The sequence below is a fragment of the Carya illinoinensis genome, chromosome 3, assembly GCF_018687715.1.
Source record: "Carya illinoinensis cultivar Pawnee chromosome 3, C.illinoinensisPawnee_v1, whole genome shotgun sequence".
NCBI classification, from domain to species: Eukaryota; Viridiplantae; Streptophyta; class Magnoliopsida; order Fagales; family Juglandaceae; genus Carya; species Carya illinoinensis.
This window is the reverse complement of record NC_056754.1, coordinates 3,876,721-3,904,681: the sequence shown is the minus strand read 5'-3', so window position 1 is coordinate 3,904,681 and position 27,961 is coordinate 3,876,721. Positions and strand designations below refer to the sequence as shown.

Below are 27,961 nucleotides of genomic sequence, written 5' to 3'. Positions count from 1 at the left end.
CAAAGAAGCTGCAAATAAGCCAGAACAGAAGGATGTCATCGCACGTTACTAGGTAATTTATATATATATACATTGTAGCTTTGTCCTGGCCATTTCGATTGCACTGGTTAGAGCTGCATTGACTAAAAGGGCCTGGAAATTAATACCTGGAATTTCAAACATCTAAATTATATAAAAATAAATAAAAAAATAACATGGAGCAATAACGTGTTTCTGCTTAATTGCCCGAGGAGAGAATCTAGCTCGTTGGCTCTAAACGGTAGACGTTGCGGGTTTTTATTAGATCGGTAGCTGTTAACGACTTACCGTTATATATACTGCAATAAAAAATGACAGCGATTACATACGACATCAATTTTGAGAGGCCCAAGAATAAAAGAAAGAGAACGGTACAATGTTTCCTACCAGTTGGTACTCATAAAAAGTAGACAGACGCCGACGTTGCTGGAACGTAGAAACTAGAAACAGCAAGTAGATCTTTAAGATTTAAAGTAGGGAAACAAAGACGTACGCATTGAAAAGAAAGGATAAAGATGCTTAAATGTCATGATTATCCAGCAAGATGTATGGTGTTCATGACTGACTGACTGAATGACAATTGATGCAGTGAAGGCAAAACAGATGATCATTCTAGCCATCATGGATTAGGAAAGCTGATTTGGAGTCTCCATAGATTGCGAAAGGCATAGCTTTTTCTTGAATAGAATGCCATCAAAAGCTCTCCTAATCACATGCAATCTCTACACCATAAGCAAAGAGAGAAGTGGATTAGTGAGTCCACTTGGTTGATGTGTAGGTTGTAGCCCTCTCTCCAGAGCTCACAGTCCGAGCGTAGTAGATCATTTCGATATAAATATGTTCTCAAGTCCAGTCTCGACTTTCTCGTACATCAAGTAGGAAAGTACGTAACTCTTTTCAAAGCATGAATGGCAGCGTACTCTTCTTTTCTTTTCTTTGTATTCCCCAAATATCTTAATAAACTCACTTGTGGCCGGAAGAATAGCATCGGCAACATACCCTTTTTTTCTAAGAGCACCACCTCACACTACCATGCTAAGAATATATAAAAGATGGCACAGTCGCCCCCAAACGTGAATCCTTTTTTACACTAGAAACAGCGAGTGATATAACATTCATAGGTTCCTGGGTTTCAAATTCTCACACTGACTACACCAGACCATTAAATAAGGCAATAACAAATAACTATACCATTGAGTATTGAGGTCACCATGTTTACCTCAAAACATTCGTTGTGTGGTGCTTTTCCTTGCCCTTTCTTGCGTACAGAATACTAAAAACTAATGCTAATTACGTTGTCCAAGTTAAAAAGGGATCCGGTTAGGTCTTTTAGCACCCCCTCGAACTATTCTGAAGACAACCCAACAAAATTCAACTTCACACCCTTTTCGGCCTTGTTATACTTATAGCACATACTACTTTCCACTTACAACACAAACAAAAAGTTAAAATGCGCAGAAGGCATGCTCAACCCGTTTTAACCCCAACTATAAGTATTGCTCAAGAGAAACGATGAGCACCTTCTACTTGTCAACCTCATCCTGAGGTATCAAGCCTTCCTCCTCTTCTTCTCCAAAATAAGAAGAGTGAGGTCCATTGGCAAATCTTCCATCATCCTGCCCACCACCCGAGGATCTGCCCCACCCCTGTGGTGAACCCTTGGGTTCCCTTGCATTCCCACTGTTGTAAGGTGGCACACGCTGCTGTTGATGTGGTGGGGATGACCTCCCTCGTTCCATCATTGCCTGGTGAAAACTGCGCACTGGGGAGCGGTCACGACTACGGCTACGATCACGGTTCCAACCTTTACTGCGTTCACCCCAGGCAGAACCCTTGTTAGGGCTGGGGCTGCGACTGCGACCTCTATCTTGTCCATAGCTGTAACCACGATCATACCTGTCATACAAAAAGGTATGTCTAACCATTTACTCAGATGCACAATATTATGGCTCGCAGAGAGAAATTTCTAAAACTGCCAAATTGGGGAAAAAAAAAAGGAACTTCCACCAAGTAATATGAAATCAAAATGCAGAAAGAAAAAACAACATTAGAAGTAAGATGTTGGCAAGTCTGATTTATGTATATGCTGAACCGATTAAAAATAAAAAATATAAATCATGAACAGCATTGGTAGGCAGTGGTACCACATTAGAATGGAACGAGTTCATTTTGAATTGGCACCAAACCAAACATACAAGTTCATATGAATCAGCAAAAGGTCAAAGATGACAAAAAACTTGAGAAGAAAAAAAAGCCCTAATACCTCTCATGTGACTCATGCTCATATCCACGGCCTCCACTTCTTCCAATATGACCTGAATCATTACGTCCACCACGGCCCCCATCACGACCACCGAACCCAGAACCAGAACCCCAACGTCTTGACCTACCTATCCCACCACCACGGGATGCCAGCTCACGAATTTCTGGGGGGACTCGCTGATTCGCCCCTTCCAAAACTTTGATGAGATCTGAAGCATATTTGGCATCCTGGTCACCAAAGAATGTAAAAGCCAGACCTGTGGCACCTGCCCTCCCCGTCCTCCCAATCCTATGAACATAATCCTCTACTCCTGTAGGGAAATCATAGTTGATAACCGCCCTGCAACAGAAATTATGAATGAAGTTGTTGCTTTGAATTTTCAAGTCAGAAAACAATGACACGGGAATGGACACTAGAGTTTATTTTCTGTATTGTTTCAAGTCAACTTGATCAAAAGCATCAGAAGACTATTCAAGAGGCAGAAATTGTTAATTACCGAGGCTGCATTGTACAACAGACGCTGGCAGACAAACTGTAGGTGGGGTTATTCAAGAAGTCTAAATCAACACTTCAACTAGTTACTCCCATTGGTACTGTGTCAGCCCCCAAAACAAACCTAACAAGAACGCATTTAATTCTCCAACCCTCAAAGTAATAACTATCATGCAAAATGTTGCTATCAATTCAATTCCCATAATTGAGAACTTAGATGCCATATACAACCTATCGGGTAGAATGCAAGCTATGAGATCGCTTTACCCTTGGTGGGTACATTCATAAATGACTTCAACCATGTAGTATGTCTAAAAGTCTTGCATGCCAAAAATGCGGGCCCCAAACCCAAACAGAACATCAGTTCTAAAACCTAGAAAAAGTGACCAACCTGATGTCCTTGACGTCCAGTCCTCGAGCAGCAACATCGGTGGCTACAAGAATTGGAGACCTACCATTTCGAAACTGACTCAACACATGATCCCTCTCACCCTGAGATTTGTCTCCATGAATGGCAGCAGCGCCAAACTGGCGGGTAAGATTGCGGGCAAGTTGGTCACACATCTTCTTGGTTGAACAAAAGATGATTATCTTTGATCCTGGTTCTTGAGATCGCAGTATCTGCTCCAATCGCCTGTGTTTCTCCATGGGTGCCAATACTTCAACATGCTGCAATTTGCCAACAAGCACTGAATAAGCAAACTTAACAGCCATAAACTTTACGAAGCATATATAGAACACATACACAATGAGACATTAAAAAAGTAAGAGAAATAAAGATATATGTCTGCAATGCTTTGGGCTGAATCATGACAAGCAGTAATCCTACAACGAAATGCACACCTGTGTGATGGACTTGTTCGCGACAAGCTCATCCACATTGCCGATGTTAACCTGAACAGGATTGACGAGCAGATCTGCTGCAATTTTCCGAACCTCCTTTGGCCATGTTGCTGTATACATGAGGGTTTGGCGGCGATGAGGCACCTCCTTTACAATCTGCCTTATCTGAGGTTCAAAACCCATGTCGAGCATGCGATCAGCCTCATCAAGCACGAGGTAAGAAACTTGATGAAGGCTAATTCTCTTCATCTCCAGAATATCATTCAAGCGACCAGGGGTAGCAACCACTATATCTGATCCTCTTTCTATATCTCTCAACTGGGGTCCCTTTGGAGCTCCTCCATATAAACACTGACAACAAAACATAAAAGCATCAGGAACGTACCATATGTCATGCATAAGCCTCAGCAAACATGTTGGAAAAAACTTAATATTTGTAATTTTAGCAGAAGTACTTGTACTTGTACACAAACTACATAAATCAGAAAACATGTAAGATATACATAACATGAGTAATTGGATCTAGAGTAATATACCGTGCACAAAATTCTTGATGACTTTCCAAACTTCACAGCTTCATCTTGTATCTGTGTTGCCAACTCCCTAGTTGGCGACAAAACCAACACAGTTGGACCCAATTGAGGGTTGTTACGGCAGCGCTTGAGATGAATAAATCCTGGAATCAAGTAACCCAAGGTTTTCCCTGAACCGGTTTTAGCAATGGCCACTATGTCACTACTTTGAAGAGCAATCGGCCATGATTGTGCCTGAATCGGAGTTGGGGCAGAGAACCCAGCATTGTGTACCTGGAACAAGCAAAAAATCCAGCAACCCCTGTGAGAGAGGTACTGGCTCCAGTATTTCTGGTTGATTTTTTCTTTTTGAACTTATAGAGGACTGGCCATTGGCAGAAGAAGCACCATCCCCCATTTGCAGGCGGTCAATGCTTGCTGATGCAAGCTAGAGCAGGAGGAGGCCTCTTCTTCCATTCAGACTGAGTGGCAGACTGAATCATCAACAACAGCAGTCCTGACCACGAACTTGGATGATTCGGAAAGCCCTTCCCAAAAATTGGTCCACCGATAAGGGCGCTCCAATTTAAATGCAAACCCCCAACAAAGAGGGCACACAGCGTACGACATTAGCTCCTCGCAGGAGCAAATATCGCACCTAAGACAAAAAGTACAGATGGCAAAAGAAGATTAACATGAGCCTGAAACTCAGCATTGGACCTCCAGCAATGACAGGACTTTGCACAAGAAACACTCAGGATACATAGTTTAGCAGACTTACATGAAATCTTGGACCCCGTAACCCATAAAGACCCCCAAAAAAGAGGAACAAAAGAGAACTAGAAGTTCATACCTCTCTAAGAATCTCAGATGGAAAGCCAGTAGCTTCAAATGACATAAAAGGTGGAGGCACATTATCACCCTAAGGGGAAAAAATTGAGGGAAAAACTTATGTTTCCATAAAAGATCATAAAATAAAAAATAAAAAAAGTAAATAAAAATGCAAATATCAGCACCCAAATATTTCATGACTGGTAAGTATAAAGATTTATGACCTACTACTCATTCTATATGCAATAGCAAGTCCCTTGTAAATTGCATGTTCAAAAGAACCCACTTTCACCGTACAGCTGCTAACAAAGAGTAGGCCTTTTGCGTTGATTAATGAAGTTTCTTCATCACTTTACTTACATATAATATATGTACATATATATATAAGACAGCTTAGCATTTAATGGAATAACTTCAGTTTAGGACAAAATCAGTTAAGATGCATCAGATACTCGGACTTTGTTAGTCATAGAAAAAGAGGGTACCGTAACTTCAATTTAATTTACATATTATCAACGACATAAATCAAAACCATATTCAGGCCCACCAAAACAATATTTTGGGACAATGAAACAAGAACAAAAAAAAGTAAATCGCATAAACAATGAACTAATTCTACTGAACTCTGACAGCAAATGAATCATCTCTTTAATCAAAGTGTCAACTGAGGATATTACTAATTACCATACTAAGCCAAACATATATATGATAGCAAATGAATCGGGTCTTTAAGCAAACCACAGATCTTGTGACTTATTAATCCTGATATTTGCTTCTGCCTTATCTTCAACACCCAATGGTAGAAAGTCCGAACTACACCTTTCATGCCTCATAGATAATCAAGCTAAAAGATATCATGTAAATAGCCATCCACCAACCATCCAAATTGGGGGAGAGGGACAAATTCTAATTCATCCAGTCGTTATGTCAAGCTCACTGAGATTTGAACATCACTAAGGTAAATCCAGTGTATGAAGCTTTAAATACTTACAGAAACAGTTATTTCATGCCGGCGACGATAAGACTCTGCAGAAAAACCAACTCCTATATCTGAAGCTCCATGTACTCGTGTAGAAGATCCACCAGGTCCAGCACCAAGTGTCCCATTTGCAATATTACTGGAATGGACAGTTTCACCTCTTGTATTCTAATGCAAAGTTAAGAACATGGCATTAGTCCCAACAGCAAAGATAAATCAAACTTCATCTACACTTGTAATATTTTAAAACGAGGGGAGTGGGTCAGTTGATCCCCACATTCCTACTTTCCATAACTAGCGTTGCTGGTCCTTTTGAATTTGATTTGTCCACTTTTTAGGTTTCAAGATGTTATTCTATTCAAGGTTATATCTTTCACTGCATCTGATTAGGAGACTTGGTTCCGTGTTTTCCATGTTTCATTTTCACATTCTATGAATAATTTTACTGACACTTTTATAAACTAATTGGTTATAAACTAACACATTTTGTAATTAATTGTAATGGCATGAACTTTCATGAATTTCTTGTATCATTAGATTATCATGTATAGGTGATACTCTTGTATATGTCCAATGTACTTGGACTGCTGTCCAAAGTTTTGTATTCCGTTCCGGAATGGCCTGAATTTGCCTTTCCGGTGTAGTGTCCGATACACTCTACTACCCCGTTCCGTTTCGCTTCAAATTCCGATCATTCCAGTCCCGTTTCAGCCATTCCGGTCAAATTCTAGCCATTTCGGCCGGAATTGAGCGATTCGGTCCCCATTCCGTTTCTCGGGCTATTTTTGTAATTTTCTTATACTTAGATGGCACTTTTGTAAATTTTAAATGCAAATGGTATTTAATTAATTCTAAAATATAAATATATTTATATAGTTTAAATTTTTTTATAATTTTAAATATGTCCCCTCATTCTCTTTTTTTTAAATATTATTATTTTTAACAATTTATCTGTTCTTTTATTTTTTATTTTTCTTCATTTTTGTGTCTTAACTCAAGTTTGTGATTTTTTTCAACATATATTCATTTTATAAATATTCAATTCTTCTATATATATATACATATACATGATACACACTTGCATATATATGTATTTATTTTATCAGTTGTTAGTTTATATATACATATAAATATTTATATATAATATATAATTAATCCCAAAACGGTACACCGAAACATACCGGTACCGAAATATTTCATTCCAGTGCCTTAACCGAAATGGTCACTGAAACAGTATTCAAAACTTTGCTTCTGTCTATTGTTATGAATAAAATTTTGTTTCCAGATTTTTTTTTTTTTTAAAAAAAAAAAAAAATCTAATTGGAATCTTTTCAGAAAATTGAACATAAAGGTATTTTTTGCTTTCATCATAACCCAAAAAAGCTTTATTGGAATTTTTTCATAAAATGTGAACAGGAAGTTCATTTTTTGCTTTAATCATAACTCAAAAACTCGTCATGTATGTAGAGCCCTGTGCTCACTCCAACCTCAAAGAACACGCAAGAGGACATGTTTCTTGCAACAGTCTATGGGTATTTCAGACTCTACAGCCTCTAAAATGAGCATAGCATGATTATAACCCAAACAAAATCAAGTAACACCTGCCAAGCCATGTAAGTACAGATGAAACAAGAATAAATATCACAAGTGAAGTCCAAACCTGCTGCATCCTTGACTCAACCTCGAGCTTTGACCCACCATTGCTGCCCCTGCCATAACTACCATTGTCATCAGGACTGTAGCCACAAAGCTGTCCTTGAGAAGATTGTTGAACTAATACAGAAGAACTAATAGAGGAGGAACTGACCCTGTAGGCCTCTCATATTGAGTGACATTCGTCTCAGGATTCCAAAAGTAAAGGTACCCAGTTTTACCATCAACAAGGCCTCTCCATGGTTTGGGAAGCGTGGGGTCCTCGGGTGCATATCGCGGACCTGTGGAAGAGACAGTCATAGCTGCAGCCATTGCAAGTGAATCGCCAAAACAATCCGACACAAATCTACAGCAAAGAGTATGTTTTAAGTTATAAACAGAGTAAAGCCAACAAAATACTCCAACAGACAAGTCCTAAATCCCTATGACAGATAATTTTTTTTTTTTTTTTGATAAATAAACAATTGTATTAATAAGAATAGACATAGCCCAAGTACACAAGATGGTATACAAGAGGTAACACCTATTTAGAAAGAAGAAATGGAAACAAGAAATTCATGAAAATCAAGGCCACTAAAATCTACAGTTGTGGACCTTATAAATAGAGTCCTGATAAAAGTAATCTAAGTTCTTCTAATAAGCGCTCCTTGTCCTCGAACGTATGGTCATTTTGCTCCTTCCATAGGCACCACAGGATACAGATAGGGAACCATTTTCCACATGGCTGCGATTTGTGGAATACCTCCTATATTTGTCCAGCTGGCCAAAAGCTCAACCAAGCTAGCTTTAATCTGCTGAACACTTCATCTCATTACGCTCTAGCAACCTCACAGTGCAATAGAAGATGATCCATAGTCTCTTGCACCTCACCAATCCCCTATGATCACCCTACATTTCCATTAGTTATCCATTGTCAAAATCTTATCTAGTGATGTTGTCCAAGCAAAAAATGCCGCTTTGGGAAGCACCTTATTCCTTCAAATCCTTATCCATGGAAATTGATTGTTCTATGGTTGTGTAAGAGAGTTATAGAAAGAATGAACTGAGTATGTAACTGAGTACCCACCACAACATGTTAGCTCCTTGAGTTCTCAGTTTCATGGAGCATAGAAGACTAAAGAAATCCTCAAAACTGCCAACTTCCCAATCTTGTGCAGCCCTAGTGAAATTCACGTTCCACTGGACTAGGCCACCAGATATCTCCACACAATCAACCACTGAAGCTTCTTTCTCATTTGGAATCTTGAAAACTGAAGGGAAAGAATCCTTAAGGGCATTATCTCCACACCACATGTCGCTCCTATCCCATTTGACCATATGAAATTTGAAGACATCCCCTCAACCACTCCAAAGGAAATCACAATGAAGTTTCTCGATATGGATTTCCACCTTTCGACAAGTACAATCTCTTCCAACCTGTCAATCTGCAGTCAATCTTCTCAATCACTATATATCCCAAATCGATTCAACCCTTGAGGCTACCCCCAAAAGAAGACCAAGGTAATTCATGGGAAGAGAGGAGACCTTACATCCAAGAGTATTAGCCAACTGCCGGATGTTGCGAACATTACCCACTGGCACCAATTTTGATTTGTCGAAATTCACTTTCAAACTTGACACCGCTTCAAAACAGAGTAGAAATGCCCTCAATGACTGAATCTAGTTTTTTTCTGCCTCACAAAACATCAACGTATCATCTACAAACAGCAAGTGAGAAATGTTAGAGCCCCTATTGGGGTCACCAATCGAGAATTCAGCCATAAAGCCACTATTAACCAAGGCTAAGATCATTCTACTTAACGCCTCCATAACAATGACAAAAAGGAATGGAGACAAAGGATCTCCTTGTCTTAGACCTCGAGAGCTGTTAAAAAAACCAATTTGACTGTCATTCACCAAGCTGAAAATTTCCCCATGGAAATGCACCTCCCAAGCAAGTAAAGTAAGAACGCTCCCAATTGACATGATCATAGGCCTTCTCTATATCCAACTTGCATAGGATCTCCATATTGCCATATCTGTGATAGCACCAGATCCTTTCCCTTGTCATTCTCGGCCTCTGAAAATAACACATGGGATACATGCAGAGGCTTTTGCCGAAGAAGATGCCATCTATAGCTCAAGAGAGGGCTCTCCCCCACTAACCATGGGCCTTGTCTGCCCTTGTTGGGCCAGAGATCCAACACTTAGCATTGCTACATCGATGGGAAACGTTTTTAGTTCTACCGGCGTTGACACTACCAGCATCGTCTCCACAACCTGGGCAACTGTTGAAGGTTTCTCAACCTAGAGCAAGGCTACCAAGATCTTTTCCGGCAAGATTGGTTATCTCCCATGGCTGGAAGGCCCAACCTCACACCTTCTGCCAGACCAACAAAGGACCTGCCATCACCACTCTTCCACCATGCACGGAATGTACTAGTAGTTTAAGGAGCCTATTCGGTCTCTTGACCGTTATTATGTCTCACGGTGGCTTTACGCTGAGTTGTCCCATCGTCGATGGCTCCACCCCTAAACTACTCTCTGGACTACACCGACAACATCGCCTGCAGCTGTGCCTCCTTGTAAGAACGATTTTGCATTCAAATCCCCACCACAACCAGCCTCTGCAATACCCCACCCTATTGCAGTTCACAACTTCCTTCTCCAGTAAGGCCTCCCTCAACGCAACTGCCATCCTCCTCCATCCCTTCCCTTCCATTTCTTCTGTTATGAAGATGAAGTTTCTTATTTCACCCACCATATTCAACTAGTGTCATAAATCGACCACAGGCATTTGAGCACCTCTGCACTACAAAACTTCTAGCTCCCTCCCTTGTCATAGTGTAGAAGTCCTTCATCCCACTCCTCCGAAAATCCTCCAATGTTCTGATAAACCAATGCACCGATACCATCCCAAGTCTCATCTCCTTCAGTACCTTCCAACTCCTCTCTGTTATGAGTAAGAAGCCTCCAATCCTTCATCAACATAAAAACTTTCAATTCTATAATTATTTTTTTAAGGAATCCCATGATCACTCTAATGGGATGCTTGGAAAATGAGATGAGATGAGAATTTTGTGAATAGTAATAAAATGGTTTGTGAATAGTAAGATAGTTTAAGTTAAGTATTTATTAGGTTTTAAGAAATGAGAAATAAAAAATTGAATAAAAAATATTATAAAGTTAAAATATTGTTAGAATATAATTTTTGTTTTAGGATTTAAAAATGTTGAATTGTTTTTTTTTTATTTGAAAGTTTGTGAAAGTTGTAATAATTAGTTTGAAAAAGTTGTAATAATTAGTTTGAAAGTATTTGTATTTAAATGATATTTAGGAAGAAGATGAGATGGGATTAGAAGAGATGGGATGGGATGGGATGGGATGAGATATATTTCCAAACATCTCCTAACTCACCTAAAAGTCTTTGCCCAAACGTAAAACTCACAGTTGGTATATACCAACTACACAACAACTGTTGTAACCTCAAGAATGGTAATAAGAAAAAAATATAATTGAGAGATGGGATAAATAGACCAAAAAATTACTAATCATGCAATATAGAGAGAACGCATGTCTACTATACCTAAATCCTGAGTCAAGTAGTTTGCTGTGATTAATAACATATGATCCCAATAAATCAAATACCCTCTCATCCGCTTTCCAAGGAAAAATACAACACATGATTAACAAAAATAAAATCAATCTCAAGGAATCCTAGCTCACAACGAACAAAAAAATCACAGAACACCCAAACCCAAGAATTTTCCCTACACTCAGGCCTTGTTTGTGTAACAAGATATTCTCAAATATTTTCTTTCCAAACATCACTCAAACACAACATTTTTCAATTTCAAATATTCAGTTTTTTATCTAATCATTATCCAAATAAAAAACCTAATACAACTTTCTCAAATTTCCAAACAAAACACAAAAACTTGTTTCAAATTTCAAAGCAAAAATTATATTTAAACAATTTTTTAACTCTATAATATTTTATTCAACTTTTTTTCTCTCCATTTACAAAACTCAATAAAACATTTTAATTCAAAACATTTCACTTTTATTTACAAACTATTTTACTACTATTCTGAGATATTCTAAAGGCCAAAGCCTGTTTGGGAACACAATTGTTCTTAGATATTCTTGTGCTACTTCACTACCATTCACAAACTACTCACCACTATTCACAAATAATTTCAGTGCTATTCATAGATGATCTGATACTATTAGCATTCAAACGGAGCTAAGTGTCCAAACAAGCCCTCAGTTCATTCAGGTTGAAAAAATATGTTGTGTAAAATTCCAACTTACGGACATGTTCATATCCTCGCAACGAAACAGTAATCGAGCTCCAAAACTTCGTTTGACTCCCGAGAAAACCAACGAAATGAACACGAGAACAGAAGCCAAAACAAGCTCCGATTTACCATCAAAATAATATTACCCAACTGCATTACTTTAAAAAATAAGGTGATCCCTAAACAAAAATTTACAAATTCTTAGTGTCCGAGTAACCAGGCAGAGCTTTGAGAAAGCACCAAATCGCACCCACTAAAACCCTAGATTTAATTCCCATGTATCACGCTGATGACTCATACATAAAACAAAATTGGCACTCAGATCTGACAATTTCTGAAAGAAAAAAGAAATATGACTTGTACCTGACGACGTCTGATGTGATTTACACAGCGAGAAATGGAGGGAGTATCTGAGGGGCCCTTCCTTATCTCTCTCAATGTGTTTGGCTGTATATCGCTCAGAGAGAGAAGCACGCTTCCGAAGGGCGATGAGCGCGTACAGGAAGTAGGAAGCAAACTAGAGAACCAAGCATGTGTATTTATAGTATTCTCTCAGGTATTGGAAGGAAAGTGAGCATGGCGTTCAGGCGTTGTATTGGGTTGGGTTAGTTTCTGACCATGGTTAAGAACTTGGGGTGTTTTTTTGGATCCGGTTTGAAACCCGGAATCCGGATGCATCCGGACATGTAAGATAAATCTGGATCTGATTAAGGATCCAGTTTCGAGACACTGTTCTTCGTAGCGGAATTTTTTTATTTTTTTAATCCCAGTTATACGTTGTCACTTCCATTTTCAAAAATAAAAATAACACTTCTAGCATACGTGCTTTTTAAGAAATTTTATTACGTATAAGTAAATTTATATATTAATATTGATATCTTTATATTTAAAATTTAAATTAATATTATTTTTCATAAAATTTACTTTTTAACTAATTATATTGGATGAGTATATATATTAGTGCGTAAAATCACTTACAATTAAATTTTTTAAGAGTGAGTTTTTCTCTCTAGAGAATTGAGACTAACGTATCAAAGCGGGATTTTAAAATGAGTTTTGCTATATACAAACACAGTCGCGTACTAATCTGTGTATTAATACTGATTCATTCATACTTAAAATTTAAATTAATATTATTTTTAATAAAATTTACTTTTTAACCAATCACATCACATTGTTGTACAGATTAGTATATTATTGTCCTTGTAACTATATTTTTCCTTTCAAAACATATGCTTGGCAGAATGTTTTCACAACTAGTGTGTTGAATTTAATAATATTATTAGTTTAATTAGTTGTGATATATTATTATTTTGTTTTATTTTTTATAAATTTATATTTTGCACTATGATGTAAACAACAATATTATCTATTTTGTATTTTTATTTGTTTTTTAAAAAGTGTTTCAATTTTTTTTTTTTTTAAGTCTGGACAATTTAAACATGATATCAATTTTTTTTTTTTAAAACAAAGCTATAAGTTTTTATAAAGTTTTAGGTCCCGTTTGAATTCAAAGTTCATCTCAATTTATTTCATATAATCTCATTCAATTATACTAAAAATTTAAAATTTCTATATAAAATATAATAAATAATTTAAAATTTTTAAATTTTAAAATAATAATAATATTAAAAAATAATATTCTAATAATATTTTATTCAATTTTCAACTTTCATCTCAGTTCATCTCATTTAATCTTACTATCCAAACCTAACCTTAAAATCTTTAAAAAAAAATCAAATTAAATCCGATTATAACCCAGATATCCAAGTTTTAAGTCAAAATTTGCAAAAAATTAAATATCTGGATTGAATCTGTTTATTCTCCCAGATTGAAATCCAGATTAATTCGAACTAATAACCACACGTTTTTTATAATCCGGATGTGGATCCCATTGCGCTCCGAACTTAAGGATGGCCTTTTGACCATTTAATTCAGAAAATTATTATTTCTAGACAAATGCTTTGGGACCCAAATTTGTGTCTTGAATTTTTTTTTCTTTTCTTTTTTTTACTTAATACTTAAAGAAGTATCTTTTAGTGACTTTGTGAATTTTTTTTATTTAAAAAAAATATTTAAGAATATAAAAACATAAATGAAAAAATTAAAAATAAAAAATAAAAAAATTTTTGCCTTATTTGGTGGGTTATTGGGCTACATCCCTCTGGAAATGTAGCTATACTCTTATTTCTAAGCTGGTGTTGATAACATTTAAATAGTGCAAAAGGTGACACATAAAAAATATTATGAGAGTAAAGTAAGCCTTTTGTAAAATATTATATTTGTTTTATAATAAAAGAAGTTTTATAGTTTGACTATCATGCTATATTACATCAACTCATAAATTCATTTTTAAAAATTTTATTTTTTTGGTTGAGAATTCATGTTTTTATCTTTGATTTTCCATTGGCCTAAGACAAAGCAGAACAAATATTAAAAATCAATTATTAAATTCGTTCACCAAGAAAATACTCCTCAAAATGGAAGAAAATTTCTTTTATATACAGTCACTTTTACGTATTATTTGCACACTCCACTAATGTGATTAATTAAAAAAATTATTTTATATTAAAAATATGACAGGAAAACACATTAATAAAGTGTGAAAATAGTACATAAAAGTAACTGCATATAAAATTTTTGTTAAAATATTTCGAGAGATTTGTCATAATTGTTGTGACTTCAAAAATTAAGTTTGTATATGTATAGTGACATGGGACTAGACTTTGCAGTTCCTCCTTTTGGGTCTCATCTAAAAACAAATAAAATTTAAGAAAAGGATTAGCGAGCACCAATCTTCTTCACTATATTGTGATTTATTTTTCTTCGCAGGACTGTTCATCTGTACCCAATCTAGTCCAGTCCGAAACCCACAAATCCGGCCACCCTAATGTATTAACTGAAAAAAACCAACCGAGTAAATTTACATGGTGGGGACTCCATCTATAATTAAATTTGATACAATATTTAAAAAGCAAAATATTAGGAAATTAATTTTCCTTTTTTCTGATATTGAAGTAAATAGAAACACACACACACACACACACACAAAACAAAACACTTCCTTCACAAGCTCCACACTTCAACATGGACTAAGAAAGAAATGTGTCATCCAAGCAACCCTGCCCAAGTCCCTGACCAGCACAGGCTACAGCTCACATTAAACAAGACCAAGAACAGAGCCGCTCGTATATATTACATCTAATATATAAAGAGCCACGAGACATGTAACCTAACCAAGAAAACAGAAAAGAGAAAGTGGCTTACAGCCATATTGCCCTTCTTCGCAACAAACTTTGACCCCAGAAAGTTGTGCCTCCAGACCCTCAAAGATATAGCAGCATGGAGGATAGCAGCAAACATCCAGCAGGTCATAATAATAAAGGCCATCCTTCTTCATCCAGAATATAGAGTATACCATCAAAATCCACATGAACTCCACGGCCATGTGTTTTCCTGAGTAGGAGCAAAGCTATACCTTGAACCTAGTCCTTGCCCCCGAAACAAAATATCCAATAAGAACTTTCTAAGGTGACTTTTTTTTTTTTTTTTTTTTTGGGTGGGGGGGTTGCAGAATGTAGTTTTATTTGCCTTATTAAAGAGACTGCTCCAACAGAATGAATAGCAGACCAAAGTCACAAACATAAAGAAGAATGTCAGTCAATAACTTTACCTTCCTTTGCCAACAATTGTTTTCCGTTTAAGCAGAAGCTTAAAAAGAATCTCGCAAGTTCTTGTTTCAATGTTTAATTCAAGAAAAAAAAAAAAAAAGGACAAACAAAATGAAATAGATCCAAGAAATTGAAATTAACCAGAAGTACCAGGAATAAAGGCTCCTTTACATGGAATCATTGTGCTTTTGTCATGATACATTTGACCAAGTCCAGAATACGAAAGTAATCGTAGAAGAGTGCAGATTCTTTACCCTCAAGTCCATCTCGATGATGCCTGTTGCTACCAGCGAGATTATTACAAGGGCTGCCACCAACTACAAGATCAAATCCGCCAAATGAGTTCATCATCTGCTCCAACCGGTCACCATTTAACTGCTGCACGTCTGCAAGGTCAATCAAATTCCCTCTCTGGTTTGTTTGCTCCCACCAACACCTGACGATATTTCTATTTACTTCTGAAATCTCAACTGACACAACATTCTTTAGACGGATACCAAGCCGATGCAGGGCTACTTCTGCACCACCAATCCCAGAGAAAAGGGAGAGAAGATTGATGCCACCTGGGAACATGTCTTTCAAGACCGATAGATGGTATGCTACTGTGTCAACCTGAAATCAACCAAACCAACAAGCTAGTTGACAAATATAATTCCCAGCGATATCCTCAAATGGGAATGATTTAAAATTTGGAAATCTCTAGGGAAAATTAGAGAAGAAAATGAATTATAATGAAATAGCATGCATTTTGCAACTATCTAAATTGCTTGCAACATTTCCAAATGAGTAATTCACATATTAGATTACTGACTCATTCATCCAATATAGGGATTCATACCTGGAATGAGTTACCAAGTGATTTATACCTATCAGTTCGACTTATTCCACCTCCCCTTGTGTGGTTCCTTGGGAAACCCAAAAGCATTTCTACTTCATCAGGCTCAAGTGGGGCAACCTTGTTCCTCCCAACCCAGACTAGATTCCATTTTCGACATTCATCAAGTACATACTTCTGAACTCTCAGAGGTGGTTCACCATCATAATCCTCAAGTGCCTTGCGAATCCTCTCTGTCAACTTTGCACTACCAATGCAAGTTTGTATGCAATTCAACTTTGTCCTCTGATCCCATGAAGGCCACCATTTCCTTGTTAAGGGTAATGCCTCGTGAATGGTCCGTGGTGGAAGCGGAAGAAGGGGAAATCTGTTTTCTATTGGAAGATTGTGAACATAGCCCCTTTTCCTAGCAGCAGCACAGAAGTATTTTGAATCAACAAATTCCGGTTCGACGTCATACAGGAACCGTGAAATGGTGGTCCAAACCCCTTTAGGAGCAAGAGCCACATTCTCATAATAGAAAAAGGGAGGCCCAACAGCTGCCTCTGGAAGTGTTCTACAAATTGTTTGACATGGTTCACCAGGTGCACCAAATCCAGTCATTGGATTTGGGAGATGAATAGTCTCATCATCATCATCTTGAACACCGTTCCGCCTTTTCTTTTTCCACATCGCATAATCAGAAAGTTTCCTTTTCTTATGCTTAGAAAAATCACTGTATGAATGCTTAAGCTTCGGCTGTCAAAATAGATAAAACTAATCACCTTTGATGAATATTATTCCAGGTTGTATAAACAACATCATAGATAAATTATGGCCCACTTATAAGGGGAAAATAAATAAGAATATTAGCAAAACTTCATTTCACCTTTCTCTTTGGTGGATGAGTTTATATCCACTTAAAGAGGCAAAATGGAGTACCTTGACTTCAAGGGGGAGTTCTGGAAAGTGTGCATCAGCCACCTTAGCCATTTGAGCAGCACAGATAAAATCTGTCAACTCCACAAGTGAGGAGTTCTGACCTGAAGTGTTTGGAGGGCATAGTAAGCTGAGGAAAGAGACAGTCATATACATTTTGCTACAATGACAAGAGATTGAAGAACATTTATATTGTCTACTACGAAAATTACCAGTTGAAGCAGACCGGGGGCTTCTTTAAGTATTTACTTATAAATGATTATTGTAGTTAAGAGCACCAGAAACACAATGTCACCAACCCAACTTGGATTCTAACTAGATAATAGAGGGCTTATAAGAAGGGTGTGGCTACTTAACTCCACTGAGTCATCCCCAGTAAGTTAGGTTACCAATTATGGAAGAAATCTAAAAGGCTCGACAAACTAAATATTTTTGCTCCATGATTCACTGGTATGAAAAACCAACACCATAAAGCCTTAATAGAAATTTTTTGGTAGGTAAGTCAATATGGGAGAAGACAAAATGACTAAAATTCAGCGCAAGTTACCACAAGTCTCCTTGATGTGGTTCAACACAAGCGACTACACAAGTAGCTCACTATCGTTTAACACAAATTATTACATGGCTACATGAAGATAACACCCCAATGGAAGGCCCAAAACACATGGCCTATACTCCAAAAGGATTAGTCAATAATACAATTGAAGCCCCATTAGAACATTATAAAGAGCAAGAACTTCTTATTCCCAAAAAATATGGAATCTCATACACCACCTACCCTTATCTTTATCATATAGGGTACAATCTACCCCCCTTAGATTTCCGACGTTCTCGTCGAACCTGTGTATTGTAGGTGGCACGGTTCAAGTCCCACATTTTTTGTTGGGACAGGCTCTGATACCATTTGTAACATCCCAATGGGAGGCCCAAACCACATTGCCTATACTCCAAAAGGACTAGTTAATGATAAAATCGGATCCCCATTAGAACATTATAAAAAGAAAGAACTTCTCCTTCCCAAGTAATGTGGGATCCCATACACCGCCTACCCTTATCCTTATGATATGGGGTATCACAATAAATCTCCTAAACCATAAGTTACTACCTCATCCCATTTGGTTTTTAAAGTTGTTCTATTACTTTTAAATGTTCCATTAAAAAAATACCAAAATGGAATTAGTAGGATAAAGAAGCAAGCAAGAAAAGGTTGTCAAAACAACTGTCAAGGGGCGTATTTTCAACTAGGGCTCGTTTGAACACTTTTGAGTATCTCAGAATTCTGTAAATAGGGAAATGGTTTGAACTAAGATGCTTTATTGGGTTTGGGGAAATGAGAGAAAAAGTATAATCAAAATATTATAAAGTTAAAAAATTTGCTTGAATATAATTTTTTAATATTATTTTTGTTTTGAAGTTTATAAACATTGTATTTATTTTTGTGTTTTGTTTTGAAATTTGTGAAAGTTGTATTGGTTTTTGTGTTTGGATAATGATTAGGTAATGATTAGATGAAAAGGTTGAAGATTTGAAATTGAAAAGGGTTTTGTGTTTGAGTGATGTTTGGAAATGAAATTTTTTTTTTAATCGGTAAACAAATTTTTATTGATCAAAAGAGAGACAAAATGCCCAAGTATACGGGACATATACAAGAGCAACGCCTAGGCATGCTAGTTTTGAGATACAAGGAAATCATGAAAAGACATGCCATGAAAATCAATTACAATCAACCAATGGAGTAAAGTATTGAAACTTATCCAAAAAAAAAAAGGAGTAAATTATTGAAAAACAAAACTAGCCTAGGTGTGCTAGTTTGGGAATGAATTTTTTTTCTGATAAGTTTGGGAATGAAATTATGAGAAGTTTTGAGAATTCTGTGTCCAAACAAGCCCTAAAATAGCACTCCATTCAAATGAAATTTAACTCAATAGTCACAAGTTATCTCAGAAGTATTACATAGAGCTTTCTCATGAGAGATTATACTAGAAGTGTTAAACCTGTAAAAAAGTTCCTCGGAAAGTGAAACATTTGGTGACCAGTATGTGTGCGTGTGTATTGAAGTTACATTGGATGAAGCAAAATGAAAATTTTAAATTCACACTTACCAATGCATTGTCACATGAAATATGGATGAATCAAAAGACATCAAAAGAAAATTGACTAAAACAAAGACAAAACAGTACAAAATTCACATAATGCTGAAATTCGCACCACATCTCTCTATTGCTATTGAAGCCTCATCCACTGTGTACCCCATCTTAACTAAGGACAACAATTTACCATCCTCATCAGACTCAGGAATCATGATTTCCTGCCAGACAGATCAATGTATGAGCTGATTTATACACATAACGAGCAAAAAATAAATTGTCAATCATAGGCCAACATGCCCCATGTAATTGTAATCTTTGTGGACAGGGAAAAAGGAGCTACCAGGAAGCCCATGCAAAATAAAAATTTGCTAGCAGTCACAGATTTGCAGAAGAGCATATTAGATGAATGTACTGTTTATAGAGTCCATAGCTTAGCCAAAAATAAAATTCCACCTACCTCAGTGTCAGAAGAACTATCAATATCTGAAAAGTCATCCAGAAAACTCCCTCCACTGTCCAAAGAGGAATTATCAGAATCGATATCAGGCTGTCCTTGAGGAGAGCTTTCGATAGCCTGTAGAAATTGAGACTCTCATGGCCAGACTAATTAAAGTTGTGAAAGTTGAAGCCAACGACTTTCATTAGACTAATTTTTTCTTTAAATGCAAGAGAGTATGCCATAATAAATAATTGTTGGTCTAGCAACGCATGAGCAAAGAGAAAGGTCAGCAAAAGAAATGTTTGATCCCTCCCTCCCTCACAAAAAGGAAGAAACAAACGGAGGGATAGTAAGAATGATTTATTTGATACAATGTGGCTTACACAGCCAAGACAAAAGTAGCAAAAACAGAATCTGAGAGTTGGGCAGGTATTAGCTCACCGAGTATGTAAGAAGGGTTTCTAGAATTGAATCTGTATTTTCCTCCCCTGAAGATTAAACAGATGGGTTACTTGCAATGCTAATAAGCTAAAAACATATTCTCAATTTAAGTAAGATTGAGCTTATACCATTTTCCTGAATTGCTTTGGAAACCATCTTTTTAGAGAATCCCATCCCGATGAAATGATCAATCAACTTGGAGTTGGAACAACCAGCAGTTGAGCGTGCCTTGAGCCAGATAAGGGGGAAATAGTTATTTAACGAACAATATGCATTTCAGGGAATGATTTTATTTAAAGAACAATATGCATATCAGGGCTAATCATTTTTATTAGAGAAGTACATTTCAGGGCAACTCTTGACATATAGAAACAAAAATCATTGCATTGAGCTCAAGCCAAAAAAATTTAGTACAGGCAGCTAAAAAAGTTTTACCTCACCACAGCCCACAACAGCTTCTCCATTTGGAGGTGTCAAACTTGAACAAGAAGATAAAGAGAAGTCATTAACTTCCAGCTCATCATCAGTGTTCCAGTCAAAATTTTCACCCCCTACACCAGAAGCATCCCCATTCTGCTCAAGTATACACATCAACACCGACATGCACACCATACAGAACTCAAATCATGGCCGATATATAAATATATAAATAAAAGAAGGTTTAATTTAATATTTACTGGTCGGTCAAGCAAAATATTTTGGTTTGATTCAAACTGAAGAATTATTATGAAAAACAGAAAATTATAAAACAATATATAAATAGACAAAGCTTGAATGAATAATATACTGTACCATTTCTCTGTGATCTACGGCTTTGTGCAAAGTTGAAGTTTCAACCTGTGCAAGAACACAAACAATACATTTTTTTTATGAGAACACAACAATAAGGAAATAAGTGCCAAAAAAAGCAAGTTAAGGCACAACCACTAATTACAAAGGTAATGACAATAACTAACATTCACGAATTTACACTAAGCACCATGTGACTTCCATAAGGATTTGCTCACAGAAGGCTAGGACCAAAATAATAATACAAAGGTCCGATTTAATAAGGACCAAAATAATAATACAAAGGTCCGATTTAATAAATCGATGACCTGAGGTCCTGGGATGATCTCATAATGTTGAGATATTAGATTTCTTCTCATACATGCTACAATCAAGCGGAGACAAGCTTTTGGCCTACAACTATCAGACCAAGATCTTTAGCACATAAGAAATACAATCCAAAACAAACCTACCTCTGTTCGGTTGCTGAGAAAACTTGTGAAAACAGTTTTGAAGGAAAAATTCTGAACCCTATGTCTCGTGTTTTTTGGATTCCAGAGAATTTGATACCTTTACTTTCAAGTCAGTCCTATAGTCCAACGTGCTTTCTTGGCCCCAAATACTGAAACAAACAATTATTAAGAAAATGAAAATTTTTCTCCCGTTCCTTTTGCTACCTTTTCTCGGTAACCAAACAGAGCATGGCAGATTTTCATACAAATCAAATAACCCCATAACGACCTCTTTATTGAATATAGCTCTAAACATTAAACTCAACAACAAAAACCATATTAACAAAATATGGTCAAGAAATTGACATCGTTGAGAGAAAACTTACCCCTCTGAAACGAAAATAAGAGGAATCTCGCTAATCGCGAAGCTACCGCCGATGTAAACGATAATGTACTAGGTCTCTCGGCGAAAACCTCCACCGTAGGGCTAAAAACGGAGCTCTTGAGTCTTTCTACCGAGATATATTTCGGAGTAATGGTAAAATAAATAAAAAAAAATAAAAAAAAAACTGAAGTATAATACTGCAGTGAGAGGGAGTGGAGGAAGCTACGTGAAGACAAGGGCCGGATAAATTCTACAGAGAGAACTGTAGGCTGGAGAGAGAACCCATGTTGCAGGTGGGGGTCAAGAATCCGTGCAAAATTGAGAGACCCCCCTTTTTTGATCGTTTCGGAATCTGGCGTTGTGCTGTTAAAAAAACAAAATTAGAGGGCTCGTCGATTGGTATACCAAAAAAAGATATAAAAAAAATATCGTAAAAGTGGATTCTAGCCGATTGGTATACAGTATACTGAGTTTACAGTAATCAGAGAGTTAGAATCGTTTTTATTTGGACCGTGATGTCCTAATGATGTGTTTTGGGCCGTTGATCCGGATAAATAAGTGGATCCATCATAGATCGGACAGCTTTGAGTTTGTATTTGGTGGGTTTGACGGTGGGATTTGAGCAGTGAATTGAGGTGATTAAAATAAAATAAAAGTTTAAATTTAAATAAAATATTATTATAACGTTATTTTTTAATGTTATTATTCTTTTAAAATTTAAAAATATTAAATTATTTATTATATTTTATATAAAAATTTAAAATGTTTATAATAATTGTACAAAATAAAATGAAATGAATTATAAGATTTTTTATATCTAAACCTCCTTTAATGCTAGACGTACGTCATATATCTTTTTTTCTAGGCAAGCAAGTTTTTATATAAACTAAAAGTTATATGATATAAGATTTAATGGGATGAGAGTTTCAATAATCATCTCAGAACAAACAAGTGTAACACTAATAAAATATAAAAATATAAAGAAAAAGAATCTGCTTGGTTTTAACTTTTACTTACTAGGTTTGAATAGAATAATGTTTTAATCTCATCTCAATAATTAAATATCATAAACACAAATGCTTTTCAATTTTAACTATTCAATTTTTTTCATTTAATCATTATCTAATTATTATAATTTTTCCAAATTTTCAAATAAAACAAAAAAAAATTCAATTTTTTCATGTATCAAAACAAAAATTATATTAAAAAATTATATTCTAATAATAATTTTACTTTATAATATTTTTATTCAATTTTTTCCTCTCATTTTCCAAAATTTCATAAAACATTTTAACCCAAATAATTTACATTTCATCTCATCTTAACTCAAATATATCATTATTATTCACAAACCATCTCAACTCACTATCAAAACTAGGTTAGGCGATGATTGTATGTTGAGGTGATTTCATATTATTTTAGTTAATTTGTAAATAGTAATTTGTTGTGAATTCTATTTATATGTATTTTAATGTAAGAGTGCTCTTGATGTGCTACTCAGCTCCGACCGTTGGGCATGCCCTTAGTGCAAATTGCACATTTTAATTTTTTTTACCTTTTTCTTTTCCAAATTTTTAAAACATCTTTAATGTTATTAAAACAAACACATCACTACATTAATAGTCGCTTCTTTAATCATTAAATAAATAAATATATGAGCAGTCAAAATGAGGGGAAAAACTCGTTGGACCTCCTATCATTTTCCTTTAATGTAAATATAGTGAAATATGTGTTTAAATGTATTAAATAAGTTCCTATGAATTAAAACTTTTTATGAGAATTTAAAAAAGTAATGAATCTAACAAATTTATTAATTTAAGGTGAGTTGAGATGATTTCATCTTTCAAATCCAGCCTTACTTAGGGTTATAACCTTACTTTCACACTAATCAAAAAGTTAAAAACTAGTGTTAGATCTTTGAGTTAGAAGTTTATAGTTGGTTACAAGTTAATGCATCAATGAAAAATGGTGAGAATGGAAAGATAATTATTGTTGCCACGTGATACTTTCCTTTTATGATCTTTTTGTTTTTTGTTTTATTAGATGGCAACTCAAGATAAAGGTTTCAAAAAAAAAAAAAAACTCAAACAATATTAGTATAATAAATAAATAAATAAATAAAATTAAAAAAGAAGAAGAAGAAGAAGAAGAAGAATATTACAGACATAGTAAAATTATACAAAAGTAAATTTATAATTTATATTTTTATTTTAAAATTTAAAAATATTGTATTATTTTTATGTTTTATTTAAAAGTCTTAAATAATTATAACAATTAAATTAGATAAAAGAATTACAAATTTTAAATTAAGAAATTACTTATATTTAAATAATATTTAAAAAATAATAATAAAATTTAAAATAAGATAATATAAATTTAACAAATCTTCACTCAAAGGAAAGTATAGAAGGATTCATCTCACCACAATTAATAAGTCTCTTGGGAGTAACACTGTTGATTTTTTGTTTTTCCCCTTTTTTTTAATCAATCAATAGATCTCTGTATTATCCATCAACTTTTCAGTTTATAGAATCACTTTTGGTGTCAATACAGTTGAATACCAATTGTATCCCTCTCTTTATTGTAACCACCAGACAATCAAAGTGTAAAAATGTAATTACAAGCATATATTAGCTGGCTTCCACTATCCAATTACCAATGCAAGTCACTTCCACATTTACAGTATAAAGTAAAAGAGAATAAAGTACTAAAAAATCATCATTTTCATTGAAAATAAATAAATTTTCTATATTAATGATATATTTAAAAGATATTATTTTTATTATAAAATATGTAAATAGTATGTAATCTTTTTAATTTTTTTAAAAAATTAAATAAATATGAAATATTTATAAAAAAAAGTTAATTTTTAATAATAAATTCAATTTTTTTAAAAATAATTAGTAACACTTATACCCTTCATGTATCAAATATTATCTAATATATTTATAAATATTTTATAATCAATTAAAGACCACGTTATTTATTATCTGATATATTATAATTATTTTATAATATTTTATAATCAATTAAAGACCATGTTATTTACTTCAAAATAACTATGTTTATTTTGGATAATGTGATTCCTAGATTGGGGTAATTATTTAAAAGAAGTATATTTTTAATTATCGAAGTTTAAAAAATACTAATTAGACATTTAAGAAAATTGTGGGGTATATTTCATTTAGAACGAAAACACATCATTTATTTCGTTTCAAACGAAAATACAACTTTCCACCTTCACCAATTGGATTTTTTTTTTTTGAAATGATAGTTGCAGTCGTTAATTTATAAACATTGCGTAATTATTTTGAAAAAAAATAAATACTAGATTTAAATAAAAAAAATATTAATTTTTTTCTTTTTCTTTTTCACATTTTTAAAACATCTTTTAATATTATTAAAAAACACATAACTATATTAATAGTCACTTTTTTTAATCATTAAATAAATAAATAAATGAGCAGTCAAAATGAGAGTATAAACTCGTTGGACATACTATCATCTTCTTTTAATGTAAATATATTGAAATATATGTTTGAATGTATTAAATAAGTTTATATGAATTTTACGAGAGTTTAAAAAAATAATAAATTTTAAAAATTATTAATTTAAAATGTTTAAATGTATTAAAATGTAAATGTAATAGGTCAGCAAAACCACCATCGGCTCCAACTTCGACAGAGTTGGAAAAATCAAAGTTCATAATCGAAGTAGGAGTTGCTCCAAAAAGAAGGCCGGAGTCGGTGTAGACTCAAACCTCTGAACTTTGACTCTGATATTTATTAAAATGATTTAAGCTGTTGAGTGGCCTAACAATTGAGACTTTGTTTTGCCCACCCCAAACTTGCGTTCGAGCCTCCATACAGTCATGTTTTGCAACCTGTTTTTTTAAGTAAAGGAGAAAATGATGCAATTTTCTTATCAATTCTCTTAAAATCCTAATTCTTCCTTCTACGCATTTATCATCCTATATGAACATTCTATCTCTCTTCCTCTGTTTTATCTTTTCTCCCTGGCTTTCGACATCGTTTGCTCTACTCCCAAGGGCTTCGGCATCCCCGAGCTGATATCCAAGCCCTCAAACTCTCGCGTCTTTTTTTTTGGTGAGTTCTCGTACCATGCCCGACTCCACCCCTGTTATTGAAAATAAAAGGAAAAACAAGTTTGGTTGTTGTTTATAATTTTGTTAAGAGTAATGCTATGTAGTACGTACAATCATTTTTGCGCACTCCTTGCGCACTCCACTGATATAATTGGCTGGATTAATTTTTTTTTAATACACAACCAATCATATCACTGGAGTGCACAAAAGAGTCCGCGAAAATGACTGCACACAAAATTTTCCTTTTGTTAAATAGGTTGTCGTTGCTCCCCATGTTTTGTTGGATTTATTGATTTTACATAGTTAATCGGTTGTTGTTTGTCATTTTGTTAAATGTCATTTTTTCATTTTATGCGAATTTAGTTGTTGCTTTAGGGCTATTTTTCTGTTCTTTTTGTTTGCTTTTCTTATTTTCTTCAACTCCAATCAAAGTTTCAACCTCAGACTCCTGCAACTCTAATCAAAATAGGAATTCGTTCCCATTCTTAATTAGAGTGGGAGTCCAACTCTAATGAGATAAGATGAAAAATATGTGAATAATAGTAAAATAATTTGTTAATAGTATTGAAATAGTTTAAATTAAAAATTTTTATTTGGATTTTAAGAAATGGGAGATAAATTATTGAATAAAAATATTATAAAATTAAATTATTATTAAAATATAATTTATTATTTTTATTTTAAAAATTAAAAATGTTGTATTATTTTTATGTTTTATTTAAAAGTCTAAAATAATTATAACAATTAAATTAGATAAAATAATTAAGAATTTTAAATTAAAAAATTACTTATATTTAAATAATATTTAAAAAATAATAATAAGATTTAAAATGAGATAATATGAATTTAACAAATCTTTACTTAAGAGAAAGTACAAAGAATTCATTTCACTGCAATTAAGATTAGATTTGAATGTTGAGAAATATTGAAATATGTTGTGAATAATAATAAAAAAATAAATAGAAAATAGTAATAGAATATTAAATAATAGAAAAAAATAAAAAATAATAATAATAAAATAAATAATAATAATAATAATATATATTAAAAATATTAAAATACTCTCAACATCAGACACATTCTTAAAAAATCTCTTGAAAGTAGCGCTCTGCTGATTTTTGTTTTTTCCTTTATTTTTTAATTCATAGATCTCTGCATTATCCATCAACTTTTCAGTTTATGGTAGTCACTTTTGATGTCAATACAGTTGAATATCAATTGTATCCCTCTCTTCATTGTGACCACCAGACAATCAAAGTCTAAAAATGTAATTATAAGCATATATTAGCTGGCTTCCACTATCCAATTACCAATACAAGTCACTTCCTCTTTTACAGTCAAAAGTCAAAGAGAATAAAGTATAAAAAAATCATTATTTTCATTAAAAATAAATAAGCTTTTTATATTAATAATATATATAAAAGATATTATTTTTAATTATAAAATATGTAAATACTATACAATTTTTTTAATTTTTTTAAATTAAATAAATACAAAATCTTTATTAAAAAATTAATTTTTAATAATAAATCAATTTTTTTAAAATAATTAGTAACACATACACTTCATGTATCAAATATTATCTAATATATTTATCATTATTTTATAATCAATTAAAGACCACGTTATTTACTTCAAAATAACTATGTTTATTTTAGGATAATGTGATGTGATTCCTAAATTGTGGTAATTATTTAAAAGAAGTATATTTTTAATTACCGAAGTTTAAAAAATACTAATTAGACATTTAAGAAAATTGTGTGGTTTATTTCGTTTGGAACGAAAACACATCATTTATTTCATTTTAAACGAAAATACAACTTTCCACCTTCAACAATTGTATGAAAATTGCGTAATTATTTCAAAATAAATAAATAAATATTGAATTTATATAAAAAAAAAAATAATTTTTTAATAATAATTTTTTTTTTTTTAAAGTGACTGTATAACGTTTACATACTCTATGACGATATGTGTCATTATTCT

General features: G+C 34.0%; 2 protein-coding genes across 7 annotated transcripts; both read right to left on the bottom strand.

Annotated features, from left to right (window-relative positions):
• Positions 1–1,062: 1,062 nt before the first annotated feature.
• Positions 1,063–12,411, bottom strand: LOC122302605 (ATP-dependent RNA helicase-like protein DB10). The gene is given in 10 exon segments (XM_043113935.1): positions 1,063–1,914; positions 2,282–2,620; positions 3,165–3,442; positions 3,617–3,967; positions 4,153–4,422; positions 4,982–5,050; positions 5,951–6,106; positions 7,599–7,732; positions 7,735–7,937; positions 12,235–12,411. Coding segments are annotated over 9 exon segments (2,139 nt in total). The 5' UTR covers positions 7,904–7,937; positions 12,235–12,411; the 3' UTR covers positions 1,063–1,541.
• A 2,521-nt stretch (positions 12,412–14,932) lies between these two features.
• LOC122302603 (DNA (cytosine-5)-methyltransferase DRM2) lies at positions 14,933–22,257 on the bottom strand. Of its 6 annotated transcripts, none has more exons than XM_043113929.1 (12): positions 21,872–22,257; positions 21,507–21,655; positions 21,058–21,102; positions 20,701–20,838; positions 20,394–20,493; positions 20,266–20,312; positions 19,843–19,959; positions 19,504–19,603; positions 17,299–17,399; positions 16,381–17,115; positions 15,797–16,154; positions 14,933–15,327 (listed from the first exon to the last, which is right to left on the bottom strand). In XM_043113929.1, the coding sequence occupies exons 3-12, from the start codon at positions 21,058–21,060 to the stop codon at positions 15,104–15,106; spliced, it is 1,923 nt and encodes a 640-aa protein (XP_042969863.1). In that variant the 5' UTR covers positions 21,061–21,102; positions 21,507–21,655; positions 21,872–22,257; the 3' UTR covers positions 14,933–15,103. The 6 variants fall into 6 exon arrangements, with proteins under 6 accessions (XP_042969863.1, XP_042969865.1, XP_042969866.1 ...); XM_043113931.1 differs by having other exon boundaries at positions 20,701–20,816; XM_043113932.1 differs by having other exon boundaries at positions 20,701–20,816; positions 21,604–21,655.
• Positions 22,258–27,961: the final 5,704 nt, after the last annotated feature.